The 17,350-nt window shown below is 39.0% G+C and overlaps 3 protein-coding genes across 4 annotated transcripts; 1 reads left to right on the top strand and 2 right to left on the bottom strand.

The window, feature by feature from the left end:
• Positions 1 to 5,625, bottom strand: LOC110040500 (calcium load-activated calcium channel-like). The gene is made up of 7 exons (XM_020745743.2): positions 5,475 to 5,625; positions 4,145 to 4,222; positions 2,924 to 2,986; positions 2,756 to 2,802; positions 2,261 to 2,328; positions 1,424 to 1,568; positions 1 to 403 (listed from the first exon to the last, which is right to left on the bottom strand). The coding sequence occupies exons 1-7, from the start codon at positions 5,533 to 5,535 to the stop codon at positions 317 to 319; spliced, it is 549 nt and encodes a 182-aa protein (XP_020601402.1). The 5' UTR covers positions 5,536 to 5,625; the 3' UTR covers positions 1 to 316.
• Positions 5,626 to 5,674: 49 nt separating this feature from the next.
• LOC110040497 (mini-chromosome maintenance complex-binding protein-like) lies at positions 5,675 to 8,655 on the top strand. Of its 2 annotated transcripts, XM_089274814.1 has the most exons (3): positions 5,675 to 6,317; positions 6,970 to 7,431; positions 7,516 to 8,655. In XM_089274814.1, the coding sequence occupies exons 1-3, from the start codon at positions 5,774 to 5,776 to the stop codon at positions 8,289 to 8,291; spliced, it is 1,782 nt and encodes a 593-aa protein (XP_089130940.1). In that variant the 5' UTR covers positions 5,675 to 5,773; the 3' UTR covers positions 8,292 to 8,655. The 2 variants fall into 2 exon arrangements, with proteins under 2 accessions (XP_089130940.1, XP_020601397.1); XM_020745738.2 differs by having other exon boundaries at positions 6,970 to 8,655.
• Positions 8,656 to 9,618: 963 nt separating this feature from the next.
• Positions 9,619 to 16,028, bottom strand: LOC110040499 (neurexin-4-like). Its single transcript, XM_020745740.2, has 4 exons — positions 15,579 to 16,028; positions 13,273 to 13,526; positions 12,895 to 13,009; positions 9,619 to 12,548 (listed from the first exon to the last, which is right to left on the bottom strand). The coding sequence occupies exons 1-4, from the start codon at positions 15,676 to 15,678 to the stop codon at positions 11,905 to 11,907; spliced, it is 1,113 nt and encodes a 370-aa protein (XP_020601399.2). The 5' UTR covers positions 15,679 to 16,028; the 3' UTR covers positions 9,619 to 11,904.
• Positions 16,029 to 17,350: the final 1,322 nt, after the last annotated feature.

Below are 17,350 nucleotides of genomic sequence, written 5' to 3'. Positions count from 1 at the left end.
TTGTGGCAAGTCTAGCAAGCAACATTTATTAAAAACATGGAACAGTACAGGACTTTTAGACCTTTTCTACTGAAAGGACTGTAGACAAAACATCATGTCAAAAACAGAGGTAGATCTAGTGAAGGACAAGTGCATCAATATGCACTCGTGAGAATGTCTTTACTTTTTGGTGCATCAGGAGCAGCCACTGAAACGGACATCATATGTAGCTGAGCAGACTTCTGTTCTTATCTGTATCATGCAATGCAGAAACTGTCTTCAGTTTACTACAAAGTGGCATGAAAAGGAGCTTGGAGGCAGATCACTACAAGCAGTTTCACTTGGTTCCCTGAGGTGGAGTTAGAAGACCACCAACTTTGCTTGCTGCCCGTGATGGAGCAAATCCTAGAAGCTTCTGAATATTCTATGGAATGAGAACACACCAAAACTAACTTCCATCAACAAAAATACCGGTATATCAGTCTTTGCTCCGTATTCAATACAACTTGCATGATCTCTTTAAATAGCAAAATTTTCCAGAAAGGATAATAATTATTGTTTGGTGAATCTAATTTGAAGACTGTTAAGGTGCACAAATAATGTGAGGCATACAGTTTTAACTCTCCTCTCATTTGTCCATACAATCCTACCAATTTAAAATTTGCTGAAAAATTTCCAGATAAATGTATTGGGAAAATGAAATGTGGTTTTCAGAGTCCTGGATCATCGACTTACACAGGGCCCCTGTTGATACCAGCCAATGGCTGATAACTGCCACCCTGCCTAAATAAAGTTTGACTTGATTTGACTTGACTAAACTTACTACCATTATCAGTTGAGTAAGGCGCGACGGAAGTTTAGCGACGAACTTTGACCGGAAAATTGGGGTGTTGTCACGGGCAACTTACCTCATTTCCATTGATAACAATATCAACAGACGTGTATCGCCTGTCATGTAACCTGTTGCATCGCCTACAATTTCACACGCTTTGCTGCCAATGATTTCAAAGGCCTGCAAGTTTCCACTGGAAACACAGCCAGTTGCCCGTAACAACAACACGATTTTCACATTGAAACCTGGTGATCAAACTTTTGCTGTGCCTTGCTTAACTGATAATCGTAGCAAAATATTTTTTTCCAATTTCTTAACACTACAGGTCATCAAAAGATTTGTATATAATTTTTGGAAATTTAATGATAAATCAAGTGACAAGTGCAACCTACAAGTTGAGACAAAATATACTGCAAAGCACTTTTGGAAAATCTTAAATCAAATTTACAGTAATATTCTGACTTTGCTCTTTTTGTTTTTTACCAAACACTGTATTTTTTCAATGTTTGCAACTCCAGGGACATGGCTTATTTAATGTTACATGTAAGAAAAGGTCTACTCACAAGTGGCATTAGAAGCACAAATTAATGGAGATTCAAAAACACATTTTACCTGTCTTACAGACATGGTGCAGAGAATGTACAGGAAGATGAAGGAGCAGTCTGTAAAGTCTGTACCCATTAAATTACGGTGAGACAATCCTTGAAGCCATGAGTGGGGAACAAAGGGTAGCTTAGCAACTACCCTGCCATCAAAACTGAAAACACAGTGAGATACTGTTAATAATCATTAATGGTGCATATACTTTTATGTATACACAGTGCACAAATGATCAACAACTACACAACGGAGAATGGAAATTATATAGATTCTTAAAAATATTAGATAAATCTTTTATTACAGAAAACTCTACAAAGTTTAAAATTCCTGTAGATTAGCAGTCATATACATGAACATGTATATTCCACTCTTGTTTTCCAAATACATTTTTGAACAACACAAACATTTTGGGACCACTGACACTTTTAAGTTCAAAAGCCGAACCTAGACTTTTACAATTTATTTGTTCATAACCGTGTGATTGAATAGGTTTTTTCTCATATGGTGGCCTCCACGGGTTTCATTAAGGGCCAAGCGCCGGGCAAATTGAACAGTTCTAAGGACGATTTTCCCCAGATGGTTTGACCATCTATAGGAAAGTGTTTCTTATATAATTAACAAGCTCAGTTCAAATAGTTTTGCCCGCCTGTGATAACCAGATACCCTCCTGATGAAAACATTAACGGAACCCCTGGGCCTCTGTTTTCCTTTAATAAAGTGAACTTATTAAGTTTGTTATGCATAACTTGTGCTCATCATTTATAACTTTCACTGAATTGTGAGCCAACTGAAAAAATTAACACAGATGAGTGGACATTCTTCAGTCTGTAAGTACATGGATTTACTTACATGGAGTTAAACATGCCAATGAGTGCTGTGAAGGTAAATCCTATGGCAAATATGGATTTCATCTTAACCTGAAAGAGTATTTGAAACAATATGGCGAGGTTGGTTTTCAAGGTAGAGCAAAGACAACGGAAGGAAAGGCTGTAAAAACATTGCCTTCCACAAAATTCCATCCATTTTAACTAACCTTTACACAACAGAACTAACCTGGAGATAAAATTTAACCAGAGGTTAAGTTTTCTTAACCTGGGATTAGGATTTAACCCACCTGAAAATACATGTAACCAGGCCCAGAAGATTATACATGTGCATGGGTGAAGAATAAATTCAAAACATGACTAAAGAAAACCCAAACCCCTCTGCATGTTGACCGGAGTAACAAAATACATCAGGATCACACTACTTCTAGCAAGATTTAGCTGGTGATTCCGATCGGCCAAAACAAAAACTTAAAAATGTGTCAACACATCTTATATCCAGTGTACAAAAGTCACTCACCATGGAAAGGTCTCTGTTGTGGTTTTTAAGTTTCTCTTCCACTCTCTCTAACAAAAGAAAGGTGAATACATCACTATGTGCAGTTTAAAATTACAATATGTAACATTGGTCAAAATCTAAAATTATCAGTAGAACAATAATGCTTATTACGTTCTGAAGAATGCTCACCCATTTTCTTTTTCTGACCACCTTGTCTGGGAAGGTCTGTAATGTTTTCTTTCCTCTTCTCCACTGTAAATAAAAAAATATGCTTCAAGTAACACAAAATGCAAATGATAAGCACTTGGTCCTTTTTACTTGTAATAAATTACACTTGCGTCAACATACATACATGTATAATTTACTCTACTGATCTGCAGATGATTTGTCTCTTTTTGCACTTTGGAAGAATGTGGTTGTGTGTATATTATTTGCAGGATGATAATATTTTCTTGATAAGTCTTGTGGCTTGTTCATTTACCCTAAAGATCTTTATTAATGATTCCTTACACCCTTAATAACATATAGACAACAAAGGACCTTGGTAATGTCATTGTTTATGAGATGTCTCAACCTTAAGCAATGAATTTAAGATACATGTAAGTAATTTTAGATAGCAAGTGTCCATAAATAAATAAATAAATTACAATATTTAGAGAGAAAGTCACATCAGCCTTAGCTGGTTTTCATGTGTGTCCTCTATCCTGATCAAATTGGAATTTGGACATGTTGGTTTTTGTGGAGAAAGAAAAACCAGAGAACCCAGACAAAGACCTTAAGAGAAAGGCCAGAACCCACAACAAACTCAACCCACTTATCGCACCTGACCGGAATCTAACGCGGGTTACATTGGTGGGAGGCAAGCCCTCTCACCACTGCGACATCCCCACTACCTAGTGGGGTTTGACAGCATCAAACAGCACAAACCATAGAACTGTCAACTCTAATATGGTAGAAAGCCATGTTTCTACAATTCTGTACCATGCAAAAATAATTTTTGGTTTGCCTTCTACAGAAACTGAAGCCAATTTGTCTGGGAGTCTACAGAATTATTAAAAATGCTGAAACACTTATGTTGTAACAGCTGAAAAATTATATGAGAACAGGAACCAGCTCTTTTTTCTACATTACCCATGTAAATGATTAAGGTGTTTCCTAACCATTGTACATGTACCTGCTCCATTAAATTTATAAGTACAATTTATTTACAGTTTCTGGCCAAGGAGTGTGGTTCACAGGACTCATGCTAGCATCTATCCATATATATACAAAGTGCAAAACTAGCACTGCATCCATTCATTTCAAAGGTAGTGATTTAAAGTCATAAATACCATAGCACTCTAATTATTCTAATTGAATTATGTACAAACATGTCTGAAACATTTCATAAAGAGAAATTTTAAAACTTACATCTTTTACTATCCTTCTCAACCTCTGCAGTTAACTTTTTATACTTGTCTGTTCTGTAAACCAGCAAGTAGGTGATTCCTTTGAAACAAGACAAATGAAGGGTTGCTATATAAAATGACCATGAAGAGTATAAGAGGGGTGTTGGGTTTACGAACAGGATAACAATGTCAAACTTAAGTTGTCTAGTGCTGGTACTTGCAAATGCATTTCAGACCTACATATATGTGAGTAACTGAAAACATAAGCTTATCCTTAACTCTCAATAACTGAACCAAAACACCAGACAATATCAACTTGAATTCTGTACGTTGAAGTGACTTGCAATGTTATCACTTCTCCTTAACAAGATGCTTGTTTAGTGAAGGTAAATGGCCAGTATTTTATGAACTTTCCTAACAGAATACCATCTACATCATCATCAGGTACTTTTACTCAACTGGGAAATGGGATATTAACAGAGCACCATTATCCACACATGTGTTAAATCCAAGGTGAAGAAAAGAACTGTGTCAGTTGAGAGGAATAAGTCACAAGCAGCACATTTTCATGCAATGGAGCAAATAATACAAAAGCACTTGGCAATTTTTTTGTCAATATTGTTAGGAGAATTGTTTTTTTTGTTTCCACTGCATAATTATTTCTGCAAAATTTTTTTATCTTTTGCAAAGGGAATTTTTGCGTCATTATATATGGATGTACTTTACGTATATATTATGTTTTCTCATGCCAGCCATTGAGCTGGTTGTAAAAAAGATTCACAACAGCAACACTTACCGAAGTAAAAATATAATACTTGTACATACGTGTACTGTACAAGTAACTTCAGTAATCAAAACTGAGTGCTGTATAAAGGATGCTAAATTTTCACGCTTTTAATTCCTCAATGGGCCATTTCCATGTTACGTTGTGCCTCTGTTTCAAAATAACACGTTATGCAAAACCTTTGATACGAAAATGAGCTTGATTTTCATGAAAACCAGCCTGAAAGCAGAACAAATTTTCATATAAATGGTTTCGCACGAAGACTGGTTTTGACAGAGAGCCACAAGGTAACTTGGAAATGGCCTATTACTGTGATGAATTGAGCCGATAAACTATATTTGTGATTGATAACCCTCAAATCTATTTTGCACGAAGACCAGATGAGACGGATTATCACAGACTAAGGCAAAAGATTAGCAGCATATAAGCAGTTCATGTGGACATTTTATATGTTCAACAATCATAATTTTTGGCCATGACTCTGTAAGGACATGCCTCATCAAGTAATACCCTGAAAACTGAGTACATAAAAGCCCACTTTCGCTTTTTATCAATAAAAGATATTTACCTTCAGATAGAAGAGCAGTAGCCATTGAAATAAATAGTATAAGGATAGTATCAGCTAACATTTTCACAGCAAATGACAAATATTAGCAGAAATTGCATTCAAAGTGTCCTCGAAGTGTCGGAAGATGGCCTGCCGAGCTGCCCGGCCTTTTTTTGAGCCCGCATGCAAGTACGAGTTTGTTGATGTATACATCTTGATGTCATGCGCACAGAATTCTAATTTTCCCGGGAAAACTACCACGAGGGTTGAGTGAAAATTTTGCCGCGGACACATTCTTGGTTTAAAAGATACTTTCTGCCATGCCTTGTGTAGAAGACTGGCTGACAAACCCGTTAAGCGTAGCTGAGGGTATATTCACGGAAGCAAGAAAGCCAGATCATGAAAGAGTTCGTGAGTTCTTCACGAATCGACTGCAAAACAACGAAGCACTCGAGAGAGTACCTTCGTTGAATGACGTTCCAAGTCATCTATTGAAATCGAAGAGTCTTGTGAGATTCAGGTGCATGGTGCAGGATATGTTCGACCCAGAGTTTTACCTCGCGTCTTATGAAGTCGTAAACAAAGCGGACAATTCGTCGAATTTACGATGTGGTATGTACCAAGACATGGTGAACTGTGGGGAAAATTTCGAGCTTCGTCTGGAGTCGCCGAGAAACGTCACCAAAGAACGGCAAACATTTTACTGCGTCCCAATTCCAGGTGAGACTGAATGGGCGAAGAAAACGTTTGCGGGGAGAAACGTGGCTTCCGGTTTGCAATCACAATCACTCCAGCGGAAAAACGCAGGAATCAAGAGAAGTCTTGACGAAGAAATGGACGAGGGAACAGCAACCGCTGAACACGGTAGGCTTAAGTTTTAATCAGCGGCCTCCCCAGGGGGCCGCCTCTAGGGGTATCCTGAGGATTAGTCCGAATGACCAAGCAAACCTCTTCAAATACTCCTAAGTATGGAATAGGTCGAATAGGGGTTTAGAGAAAAAACTTCTTAGAATGTATGATTTACAGTGTTCAACTCAAATGCGTGACATTACTAGCTTGGTGTATGTAAATGCTCCATGTTATTCAGGGTGCATTCCGCAAGACTTCCAGACTGAAGGTACGCTGAGGCTTTTTAAATTGCCAAGCACCTGGCAAGCGGCCAAAGTCTCACACCACTCTGCTCAAATAATCCCAATTTTCTTTGTATTATGTTCACTAGGAAACTTTGTACTCAAAATAAGATGCCCATTATTGGCCAAGATACAGTATTCAATGTGGATTTAAGAGAAATTAGGCATCACACCAAGTCACCTTATATAGTTAAGCGTTAACACACCAGCACCAGCAAATATAAATGTGCACACTGCTATATGCCAAGAACTCCAATCCCACACTGGTGTGCTGCAAATTTTATAGGCCATGCCAAAGATCTTCAGGGTAACCCACACTGAATGCATCCTGGCATGTTGGTCAATATACTTTTTAATTCTTTTCTTTTGTTTCTTACTTCTTTTAGGTTTGCAAGTTGCTAACAGCAACAGTAATGATGAAGCTAAAAGAGCAAGATCCCCTCAAACAGCAGGCAGTAGTAACATTCCATCCCACCCACAGGGTATTGATCTAAATTTTCCTCTACCTAATGAATGTGGTCCAGCTTGTCTCATTCACATCTATGATCAAGAGAGCACATTCAAGGTAAATGACATGGTTGAGTTCATTGGTGTGCTGTCTGTTGACCCTGGGCTGGCTGTATTCTCCGATCATGATATGGTAGATAATGTGCAAGAGCCCTTAGGACCCAGCCCTGAGGACTTGATCACTCCAGAAGAGCAAGCTGTTCATCACCCCCCACCATCACTTGTGCCACGGCTCCATGTCTTGGCTTCTCATTGTCTAACCCACTCTAACCCATGTGTCCCCAGTGACATCAAAGGGGAGTCATCAACTGCCATTATGCAACAGTTGGCCGAGGTGAGGGGTGAGTTGATGTCTGTGTTGACACAAGTTATGTATGGTGATCGCCTTGCAGCAGAGTATTTACTTCTTCACTTGGTTTCCTCAGTGTACAACTGGACTGGTATAATGCCTGTTGGAAAATTTATGTTGAATGTCAGTGGGTGTCCACCATCAGAGTCATTCCCCCAAGAGATGCACAAACTTGTGGAACAATTGGTGCCGAAATGTTTCTTCCTGTCCATGACACTAGACAACATGAACACCTTGAACTTTGTTCCAAAGAAGGACGACACAGCAAACCGACTGAAGAGCAGTGTGCTCCAGTTATCAGAAAGCACGAACATAGTGGTGGATGAGACAGCTTTAGAAGCTGGTCAGCTGAATGGAAATGGTGTAAAGAATGTTACAGCCCTAGAGAATGTCATCTCTTGGCAAAAACTGGAGTACGACTTCAATTATTACAAAACAGAGTTTACAACAAACCTTTTGGTCCTGATTCTCTCTGAAGGAAAGTCACTGCTTCCTTCTGACTGCCATGTGGTACTCAGGCCCCACGAAGCATCTGAGACTGTAGAGAGAGTTCTGAGCACTGTTTCTTCAGCTACCATGGAGCGCATGCGAGCCTTCTTGGGTCTGGCACGACTGGCAGAGTACTCACTGACCCCTGAGATGCAAAAGGTTCTTCAGGACGACTTTGTGAAGAGCAGGCAGCAGGATCGTAGCAACATGACGGCAGAGGACTTCCATCTCTTACTGCTGTTGTCACGGTTTATGTCTCTGAGTCACGGGCAAAACACTCTGACATCAGAGACGTGGACCCATGTTAAACAGATGGAATTGGAAAGAAGAGCAAGACTTGTTTCTGTTAGTCCTCACAACTAAATATGAACCTTAACACCAAGTGCTTCAGTTTGTAGTCAGTACATGTATATCTATTAAGTTTAAACATGGACTGATAGGCATAGGAGAGAAATGCAATGTAAAAAACCGTTTACATTTACGTGGACTTTCACATTTTTAGTCTGTTGCAAACTTGTTTACACCATAATAAATAAATAATAGTACATCATTTAATAGTACATCATTTAACAAGTGTGTAAATGTTGAACACTTTAGGGGCTTGATTGTTACACAATGACATTAAATTAATTTTATGTTGCCCGGCATGATCTCTGCCATAGTAACTAATATTGTAATGGTAACCACAGTAGTATTGTTTGTAATAAATATAAAGTTTGTGTTATAATGTAGGTTTTGGAGTTAATACATATTTGAACTACTGAAGCTAAATTAGTACATTGTACATGCCAGTCATAGAAACTCAACTAATTCTCCTTCCTTTTCCAGTATCTTATCACCACCCTCCAACAAGTCAGCATCAAATATTCTCACTAGCTTACTCTTGCCCTTTCCCTAGATGGGAAGCCTAGACAAATGCAATCAGAAATACAATAATCATTGATATTATTTTGAGGTCAACTTTATATGCTTTCAAAGTTGCCTGCCCATTACATTTGCATGTGTTTTTCTATACCTTAGGAGATTTGTGATTTATGAATGTACTTCCCTTGCCCTCGCCTACCCTCTTTTCTTTATTTGAGCCCCAAGAATGTCTTGAAAAAAACTCAACCATCAGGGACTTAAAACATAAAACAAAATAATAAATTAATTCATATTTTGAGAGGAAGCCCCATCAGGACCCATCAGCCTTAGCTGGTTTTCACGCAGGTCCTCTATCTGAGTCAAATTGGAATTTGGAGATTTTGGGTTTTGAGGAGGGAGAAAAACCGGAGAACCCGCACAAAAGCCCCCAGAGCAAGGTAGGAACCAACAACAAACTCAACCCACATATGGCACCAGAATTGAGCCTGGCCACATTGGTGCAAGGTGAGCACTCTCACCACTGCACCATTCCTGCTCCCCTACTAGACTAGTAGGATTTTGATTCTTGGACCCTTCTTGAATAAATAATTGATCAGTCTGGCTGAGTGTTGTTTTATGACTGAAAACCACTCACCAGGATTGTCTCCTTTTCAACTACATCAACTACAAGTCCTGAGCCTTTTCTTCCCTGAATCTGGGAGCAGATCGGTATTTGATATTGTATCTTCTCCCGGGTATGTTCAAGACAAAATGTTACGGAATTTATTTTAAAAGATACAAAGGTTTGTTAATTTTCAGGCCCTTGTTGGTTCGATTCCTAAATTAGTTGTATTTCAGATTCATAAAAGTTCGTTTATTGCATCTTGTTGGTTAAGCTGGTAAATTACATGTATACATACATCTAGAAATACAGTTTCAAATCTTCAGACTTTATCTGTTAGCATTTTTTCACTATTTGAGAGATTTCGTTTCAATCACGATTTTAACGAAAGATATTCAGCAAACTACCAAAAAAATTTACATGTAAAGTTCAATAGTGATGTAATCTGTACTTTATCCTTTGCTATTTATATTCGTATGACCCGTAACAGAGATCGGTGTGCAGCTCAAACTGTGAGCTGCTGAAATAAACTTTGAAAGTTTGAGAGCTGAGATGCATACATTACAACTGTCAAACCTTGTATATATGCTTATAACAATAGACTAAATTAATGCCATGGCGGAACACGTGCATTTCGTACCAACAAGAAAATAGTTACATTCTTTGACACTGTCAGTTATCATACAGTGTATGGCAATGTAGTCTTGAGGGAAATCCGAGCGTTCTGATTGGTTCTTTTTCGGTCAGGATTTGCCATACGGTCATGAGCCGTGCATTTTTTGCCTACGAAAGCAGGGAAATAAAAAACTACTCTCTAAGCTATTGTAGCTTGCTGGGGAATATAAGTCCTCGCTCGTTTTTGTACGGACCTCGCTGCGCTCGGTTCGTCTTGCCACGCCCTCGGGTCAATATTTCCCTGTACGGCCCTCATCTAATTTTCTACTCATATTTCCATGCATATTTATGCGTATTGAAATTTCTGTTACATCAGGACCTACACTTCAATAAATTTCACAATCATTATTGCGAATAATTAATGACAGCCTTTTACTGCCCTAGACAAAGTCGCTGACATGGAAAGAAACTAAAAAGTTTAGTATACGCATTATAGGATATGAGTACTGAGAACACCAGTGATTGTATTACATCCTTCTCTACAGTCAGAAATACCCCGGCCGTCGTTAACTGAAGCTAGAACAACTATGTTACGGAGAGCATACATCTACGTATCTGGAAAAAAAATGTCTCTCAGTTCATTCCATTCTTTTCCAGCCTAGAAGCTGACGCCTGACAGTCTCTCGACCGGAGAAGACGAAAAAAGGATATTTACAAATTTTCCCAGCTGTAATACGCACCTGAAATTAGTCTAGATCGCTGTGTATAAAAAATTAATACACGCTTAAGTAACTCTTTCAATCCCAAAAGGGCATAAGGGTCTGTCTACCTGAGAGACCATGGTCCTTGTTCCGCTTGTGACGTCTTTTCCAAAATCTCAAAATTTTCCTTTGTGCGAATGCCCCAACAAGAGATGAAATGATTGCCTCAAAGTAGAAGAAAATTCTAGCCTTTGTGTTGCAAGGGGTTTTTCCAGAGTTCAGCATCAAATCCCTGGGGAACAAAAGACTGAAATAAATTCGTCTGAGGTTAATTTGCCATTTGGGGCCGGGAGTCCGGGAGTCAAAATATTACTTCTAGTCGAGTCGCAAGAACTTCCTTCAGAAAATTTTAAAACAATTCGCCAGTAAAATTAACTACAGTATTTCAAATCAGCCTTCAAAATAAAACTGTACTTGATAAGCCTCGGTCTGATTCACCCTACATCAATTAGGCGAATCTACTATACGGGGTAAAGAAAGGTTGAACACTGCTCATATAAATGCTGCATAACAACTACAAGGGCTCTAAAAAACCCTAAAAGCATTGCGTCCCTACACCTTAGCAAAGAAAGGGGCCGATTTCTGGTATCACACTTCCTATTATACTGTACCATGTTAAATTTCTTTTGATTATGTTTCGTTTAGTTTTTACTCAAAATCCATTATTTGTTTCATAAAAACCATACTAGATCAGACTGCAGTCCCTTAGGGTGTTTCAATATTCACAAACTACCAAACAGAACTATCAACAAATCACACTGCTACCCGTTTGATTCAGAGAAGCTCCACTACCATGAAATTAACCCAAAATACTTAAAGCCCTTTCTCCTTAACCAGGACATTTGGTGTATCATGTACCGCATGTAAGAATAAATTTTAGAAACTTTCTCACTTCTATTGCCTTTTGTTGAGAGGTTTCCCTAGAAAAGCATATCCAAACAAGCTAAGAAGGTCAATTTTAAAACAGGAGCAAATAAAACTCATGGAAACCTATTTTACTCTCTAAGGTCTTTGGAGATCACATGGTATAATTACTCGATACGTCGAACTTCTTTCTTTAAGTCCTTTAACATTCTGCACTAAAAAGTGGACGCACTGAAAAAGAAATAGAGTGGCAATCCTGATGGTGTCACCATCAGATCGTATCGTAACACTTCAACTTTCCCAGAGTATGGTAACCGTGTTCCTTATCTTCACCGTTGCTCTCGTTTGTATCAAGAGTATCTCCAAACCTCAGCTGTTTAACTGGAAGATGTGTCTTGTCAGTTAGGAAACCGCTATCTTCTCGCCACACATTGTCATTCTTATCACAGTTACAAACAAGGCCGGTGCCTGCGCACGAATTATTCATCCCGCATGCGCAAATCTGCTCTCCATTACCAGGTGATGCACCGCCCCAATACTTCATATAATTGCCATCGCGTGATACCCACCATCCGATTACTTTGTCCGATTCATTTTTAAACAGTTGAGAGTTTAGGCATTCATACTTGATAAACTGTTCACAGCGTTCGGAAATATTAGCAAGCTTTGCCAGCTGAGGAGGACTTGCTCCTGTGTAGTTAATGTCACGTTCGTAACAACCTGGAGGTTCACATCCATCCACCAGCGTTCTGTTTTCGCTGTCGTGACTAATGACGGTCACGCCAACTCCATTCTTGTCAGTCATGTCACAGGTGACGTTATATGGTAGCATGTCTCCTTCACCATCTGGATCAATGACGTAAGTACCATTTTCAGCTGTTGGGTCAAGCTTCTTTAAGTCGCTGCAAGACTTTGCTAACAATGAGAAAGAAATTTCAGTTTTACCAAGAGCCCACAGAAAGGTCGTAATAGTTTTTGATAATATCTTATACTCACGAAAAACCTTGATAAGGCAGGCACGATAATTTTAGACCGATGAAAACAGCTTTTACAACTTGAAATTATAGTTGTAAGTAGCATTTAAAGACTTTGAATCTTAGCGTAAGCTTTATATCTGAAATAAAATAATGGAATACTCATATATTATATAACTGTTAACCATTCGCTTTGCATTAGGATGAAATATGGATTTTAAACACAAAATTTGACATGTATCACATCAGGTTAGACCAGGAATAGAACAAAGCGCACTGCAATTTACCTGGACGACAGTTCGTTCCTGGGAATCCACTGCGACAGATGCAACGAAAACCTTTACTGGTGAATCCAACTTGACAAGTACCTCCATTTAAACACGGACTGGCTCTACAGGGATTCTGTTAAAAGAGCACAGTAAAACAATCCTAATTGGTAAGTCAAAGTCTGAACATGATTAATTTCGAAACAAATAAAGGTCCGGGCGACTTCACGTAACCATCGCTCCCTGTTTATCAAATATTCTACCAGCCATTTAAGACTTGATTATCATGTTTGGCTTCTTCACGATTTCCAGCCTTTCACCCTGGACGAAATTCCGCAGCGGTAATCCGCAATTTCTTTGAATGCCAAAAAAATATCACTCAGGCATGAAACTATTTACCTCGATAGCTAGGAAGGTAAAAGCTTGCTTTTCCTCGAGGACGGTCAAGTGGTCTTCATCGGTGGCGCTATTCAATTCACATCTGTATTTCCCGCCGTGAGAAGGTCCGAAATTAATGGACACACAGTTGGGTTCCATATAACACATCACTCGGCAGCTCCCTTCACTAATGACCTCCGCACTTCTGATCACGTGATCCTTCATTACCTTGTTCTCTATTGGTTCCTTGAATTCGATGATACGGTATTCGTCATCTGTGAACGACGCAAAGGAAAATTTCCGATGTTGTGCCTAAACCTCGTTCCCAGGTTCTCTTTCCACTGCCTCCGAGAGAGAAAAGAGAGCCAAGAGACGAGGTTGGTTGTGTCTTCGTGATTACAAAACTCATTTGCGTATGACTCGTACGTACGCTTACCCTGCGAGCAGTTGGTTTCTCCTACGCCGGACGAGAGAGAAACCACTGCGAGCTTTGGAGTTAACCGTCGTCCAGCGCCATGGACAAATAAATGGCTAAACTAAAGAAATACAGGGCCACTTTTAATCATCCACCCCGAACGAGCCGGCTCGTCTGGCTAGTTTGCTCCTTTGTCATCCACTGCCCAGCCGAACGAGCCACTAAATATATAGACTTAGGACGTAACGCATAAATACATTATTCCTCGTTCTTTCATCCTCTGCAGAGTCAAACAAACGAGCCAAACGAACCACTAAATATATGCACCTTCAAAGGTGGCCCTGTATTGTGTAGTTGCTCCGACTAAATTAACTTTGAACTGGTAAAACTGGTTTAAAAGCAGGTATAGGCTCGCGTGCACGCGCTCACCAACATAACGACCCCACCATGTAGCGATCAAAGTCCAACTCTTCTGCGAGCGATTACGAAGGCCCTGGGGACGAGGTTGCGGTGTTGAAAGACGTTTCATGATTCCTTGAGACTGTGAGAGCGCTTCTGGTTTTTACTTTTGATGACGTCTAGTGGCTTGAAACAGCTTTTACAAACCGGCCCACGATCGTAATATCCTAGTTAAATTCGTGTTGTTGCTGAGATAATTTTGTGTTCAACGAGCTCAGCAATCCCGCACGAGAGGGAAAAAAAGCCTTAAATTTAGACAAGATTTAGACCACAAACTAGGTAATACTTCGGCGAACGTTGGCGCTTTTGGCGATAAATTTTCATTCAAACACTTCTTGCGAGCAAATGGAACTGACGTCAAATGTATCGTGTGAAGCGTGACGAACTCGCGTATGCTCGATGGAAAAACAGACGGTTGCACGCAGTGGTTTCTCTGGAGAAACCAACTGCTCGCAGGGTAACGGACGCCCTTTATGTTCTGTGCAAAATCACACACATACCATGTTCAATACCTTAGAAATAAATTAAACCATATAATGTTTAGTTTAAAAAAAAAAAACACACACTTGTGAAGTAGATTTAGATAGCCAGTGGAAACTGTTTACATGCCGATTTTGAACATCTTCACTCCACGTTAGTTTTTAAATTTCCTAGCTGAAAATCGTACAGTAATAGCAATGTTTCTGTGCTTCAAACTTAATGTGTTACCTTTCGACTTTCGGTCTAAACAAAAAAAAAACGTTTTGGGAGAACTCCACTGAGACCACAAAGCTTTTAGGGTGTTTGACCGACAAACGTTATTTCGAGACAATAAAATGGAACGATAAAGTGAGAATAGTCAGATTTTTTTAACCTCGAAAGTAGTAGCAAGGGCAGCTGTTTCATTCAATTCAAACTTTATTTCAAGTGACTGTGGGAAATCAAAAATAGAAAACGATGGCAGCGCGATTATAATTAATTCTCAGAATCGTATTTTCAATCGAAATACAGTATAGTTAAAATTGGTTTGCTCAGTACTCCTCAAGATAAGTTCTTTGATAGTCAACTTCTCATTCGATAATTGCAGGTCTCATTCGACGATCAGGCAGTAGGAAATTACCTGCCGGTTCATTATGACTGATAAGACGACAAAATACGATCTCCGCGTAAATACATTTGTCTCGACCTCAAAGATTCACCTCGAACAACCCAGAGCAAAAATACAATTTGGATGGAGTTTTGTCTAGATTCTAACCAGTAGCAATGTCTTTGTACAGAGCCAATACAGTTTAATCGAAATGATTCCACCGTGAGATATCGATCGAGGATGTTCCACTATGATTGAAAAGCAAAGATCCTGATCATTCCCCGCCCCATGGAACCCTGATAACAGGGCTTCAACTGTTCCCTGAAATATAAAGACTGCGATAAACTTAACGTCCTCCGCTATTTACCACAATGGCATTATACTCACCGGTGCAAGGAGAACCGAATGGAAATACGATTCCAGATAAAATGCAAACGATAGCAACAACAGTTGCAAGTCCGCTCTCTAAATGAGCCGAACTAGCCATTCTTCCATTGCACCGGAACCGCTAGACCACGGAGTTGATAACGTGTGGCAAACCCCTCACAGTTTCGCCCAGTATATAGTTTTTAACTTTAACTTCTCTTTAGCGTTTTCGAGTGAAAACTAAGGCAATGTCGTTACCTGTCGTTCGTTTATGCTAAAAAGGGAGATTGGTTTAACAAGACCGTTTTCTATGTAAATAAAATAAACGTTGTCTGACAGGTTTGCTTAAAAAACCGAAAATACTGGAAAGATATTAAAAACTGCAATGAAGTACTCTTGAAATAACATAAAGTGTTGAGCATTGTCGAGACCATTTCCCTAATTGTTTCGAAGATATTCCATAAGTGAAAACAGCTTGATGCCGCTTGCGTGCCGATGTTTGGGAAATAAAATAATGAATTGAAAACAGTTATGAACACAGCTGCAAACATTCACCACGTCAATGCTGGGGACTCAACATTTATAAATGCTTTTCACCTGGGTTACTTTTTTTCGTTTTGAAAATAAAGTTTTAAGCATGTTCCAATATATTGAGTCCAGGGACTGATAATGAAACTCCGAAGAGGTTACCGAGTGACAAAATTTCTGTTGGAGGGTCCACCAACGAGTGGCGTTTGTTATACACGAGCACAGAATGGTTAAACAACTGAAACGAATCGTTTCCATTGGTTCAGTAGTCGCTTCAGTTCACGACTTTAAAACCCCATTGGATTTTGTCCACGTTTAAGGTTAAGTGAATGGACATATAACATAGCAGAAACGTTTGTTTTTCAAGCTTCATAACCATTATCTGTTATTTCGAAATATTCTCCAGTATGATAAATACGTATTTAATTAATTTCACCAAATATTATCCACTCGGTATAGTCAAATATCGGATAGTGCCTTAATTAAAGAATAACTAGTTGCGTCCGGCCGCTGATTCACGGTATTATTACTTAGATGTAGGTTCAGTAAAACCATAAATTTCTTTATTCAGAGGTAAGGAATCCTAGGTGACAGGATAATGAAAATATCTTTAATTAACAGCAAGAGCCAGCGGATGTCGATTACGGGTATTTTTTTTGTAAGCCTTCATCAAACTTTTAATCACGGCTGAAGTTGTAATTGATACGAAGAGCTTACGGTTTACTTAGCAATATCAGCGTGCATAATAATTCGGTATCACCATTTAAGCGAAAGTGAGAAACACATGCAATTAAACGAAATAAGGGGCCCACCCTCAATTTTCTCGAAAATTTTAAAAATGCCTCAGTGACAATTATTAGCATCTTTTCAAATGAAAAACGATGAATATGGAAACAACCAGAAAAGTTATACGATCCAATAACAACTCCTCTTAACATTACCGATAAAATGCTTTTCAACGGTTAATAAAATTATGTTTTCATGGACGCCATACAGTCTCAAAGAGCGCCGACGCACACGATTGCAAATAATCGAGAAGACTCCCTACTTGAGATAATTTTTTCTTTGTCGATTTTTTAAATTCCTTGTTTTTTCTGTTCTGTTTCCCTTGGTCTTAAAGAAGTCCGCAAAATTTGGCGATGGAACCTGTCGTAACGTGTTTTTTACGTCTGCACATATCTCTTTCCGCGTACAACTTTTCGACACAATTAATGAGCAAAGAGCTTGTCGGCTTCTATGCTTGATGATAACTCTTAAGGTTTTTT

This window comes from Orbicella faveolata, unplaced genomic scaffold, assembly GCF_042242905.1.
Source record: "Orbicella faveolata isolate gen_17 unplaced genomic scaffold, um_ofav_v1 contig_36, whole genome shotgun sequence".
Classification (NCBI taxonomy): domain Eukaryota; kingdom Metazoa; phylum Cnidaria; class Anthozoa; order Scleractinia; family Merulinidae; genus Orbicella; species Orbicella faveolata.
The sequence above is the reverse complement of the archived record's forward strand: the minus strand, read 5'-3'. Positions and strand labels throughout refer to the sequence as shown.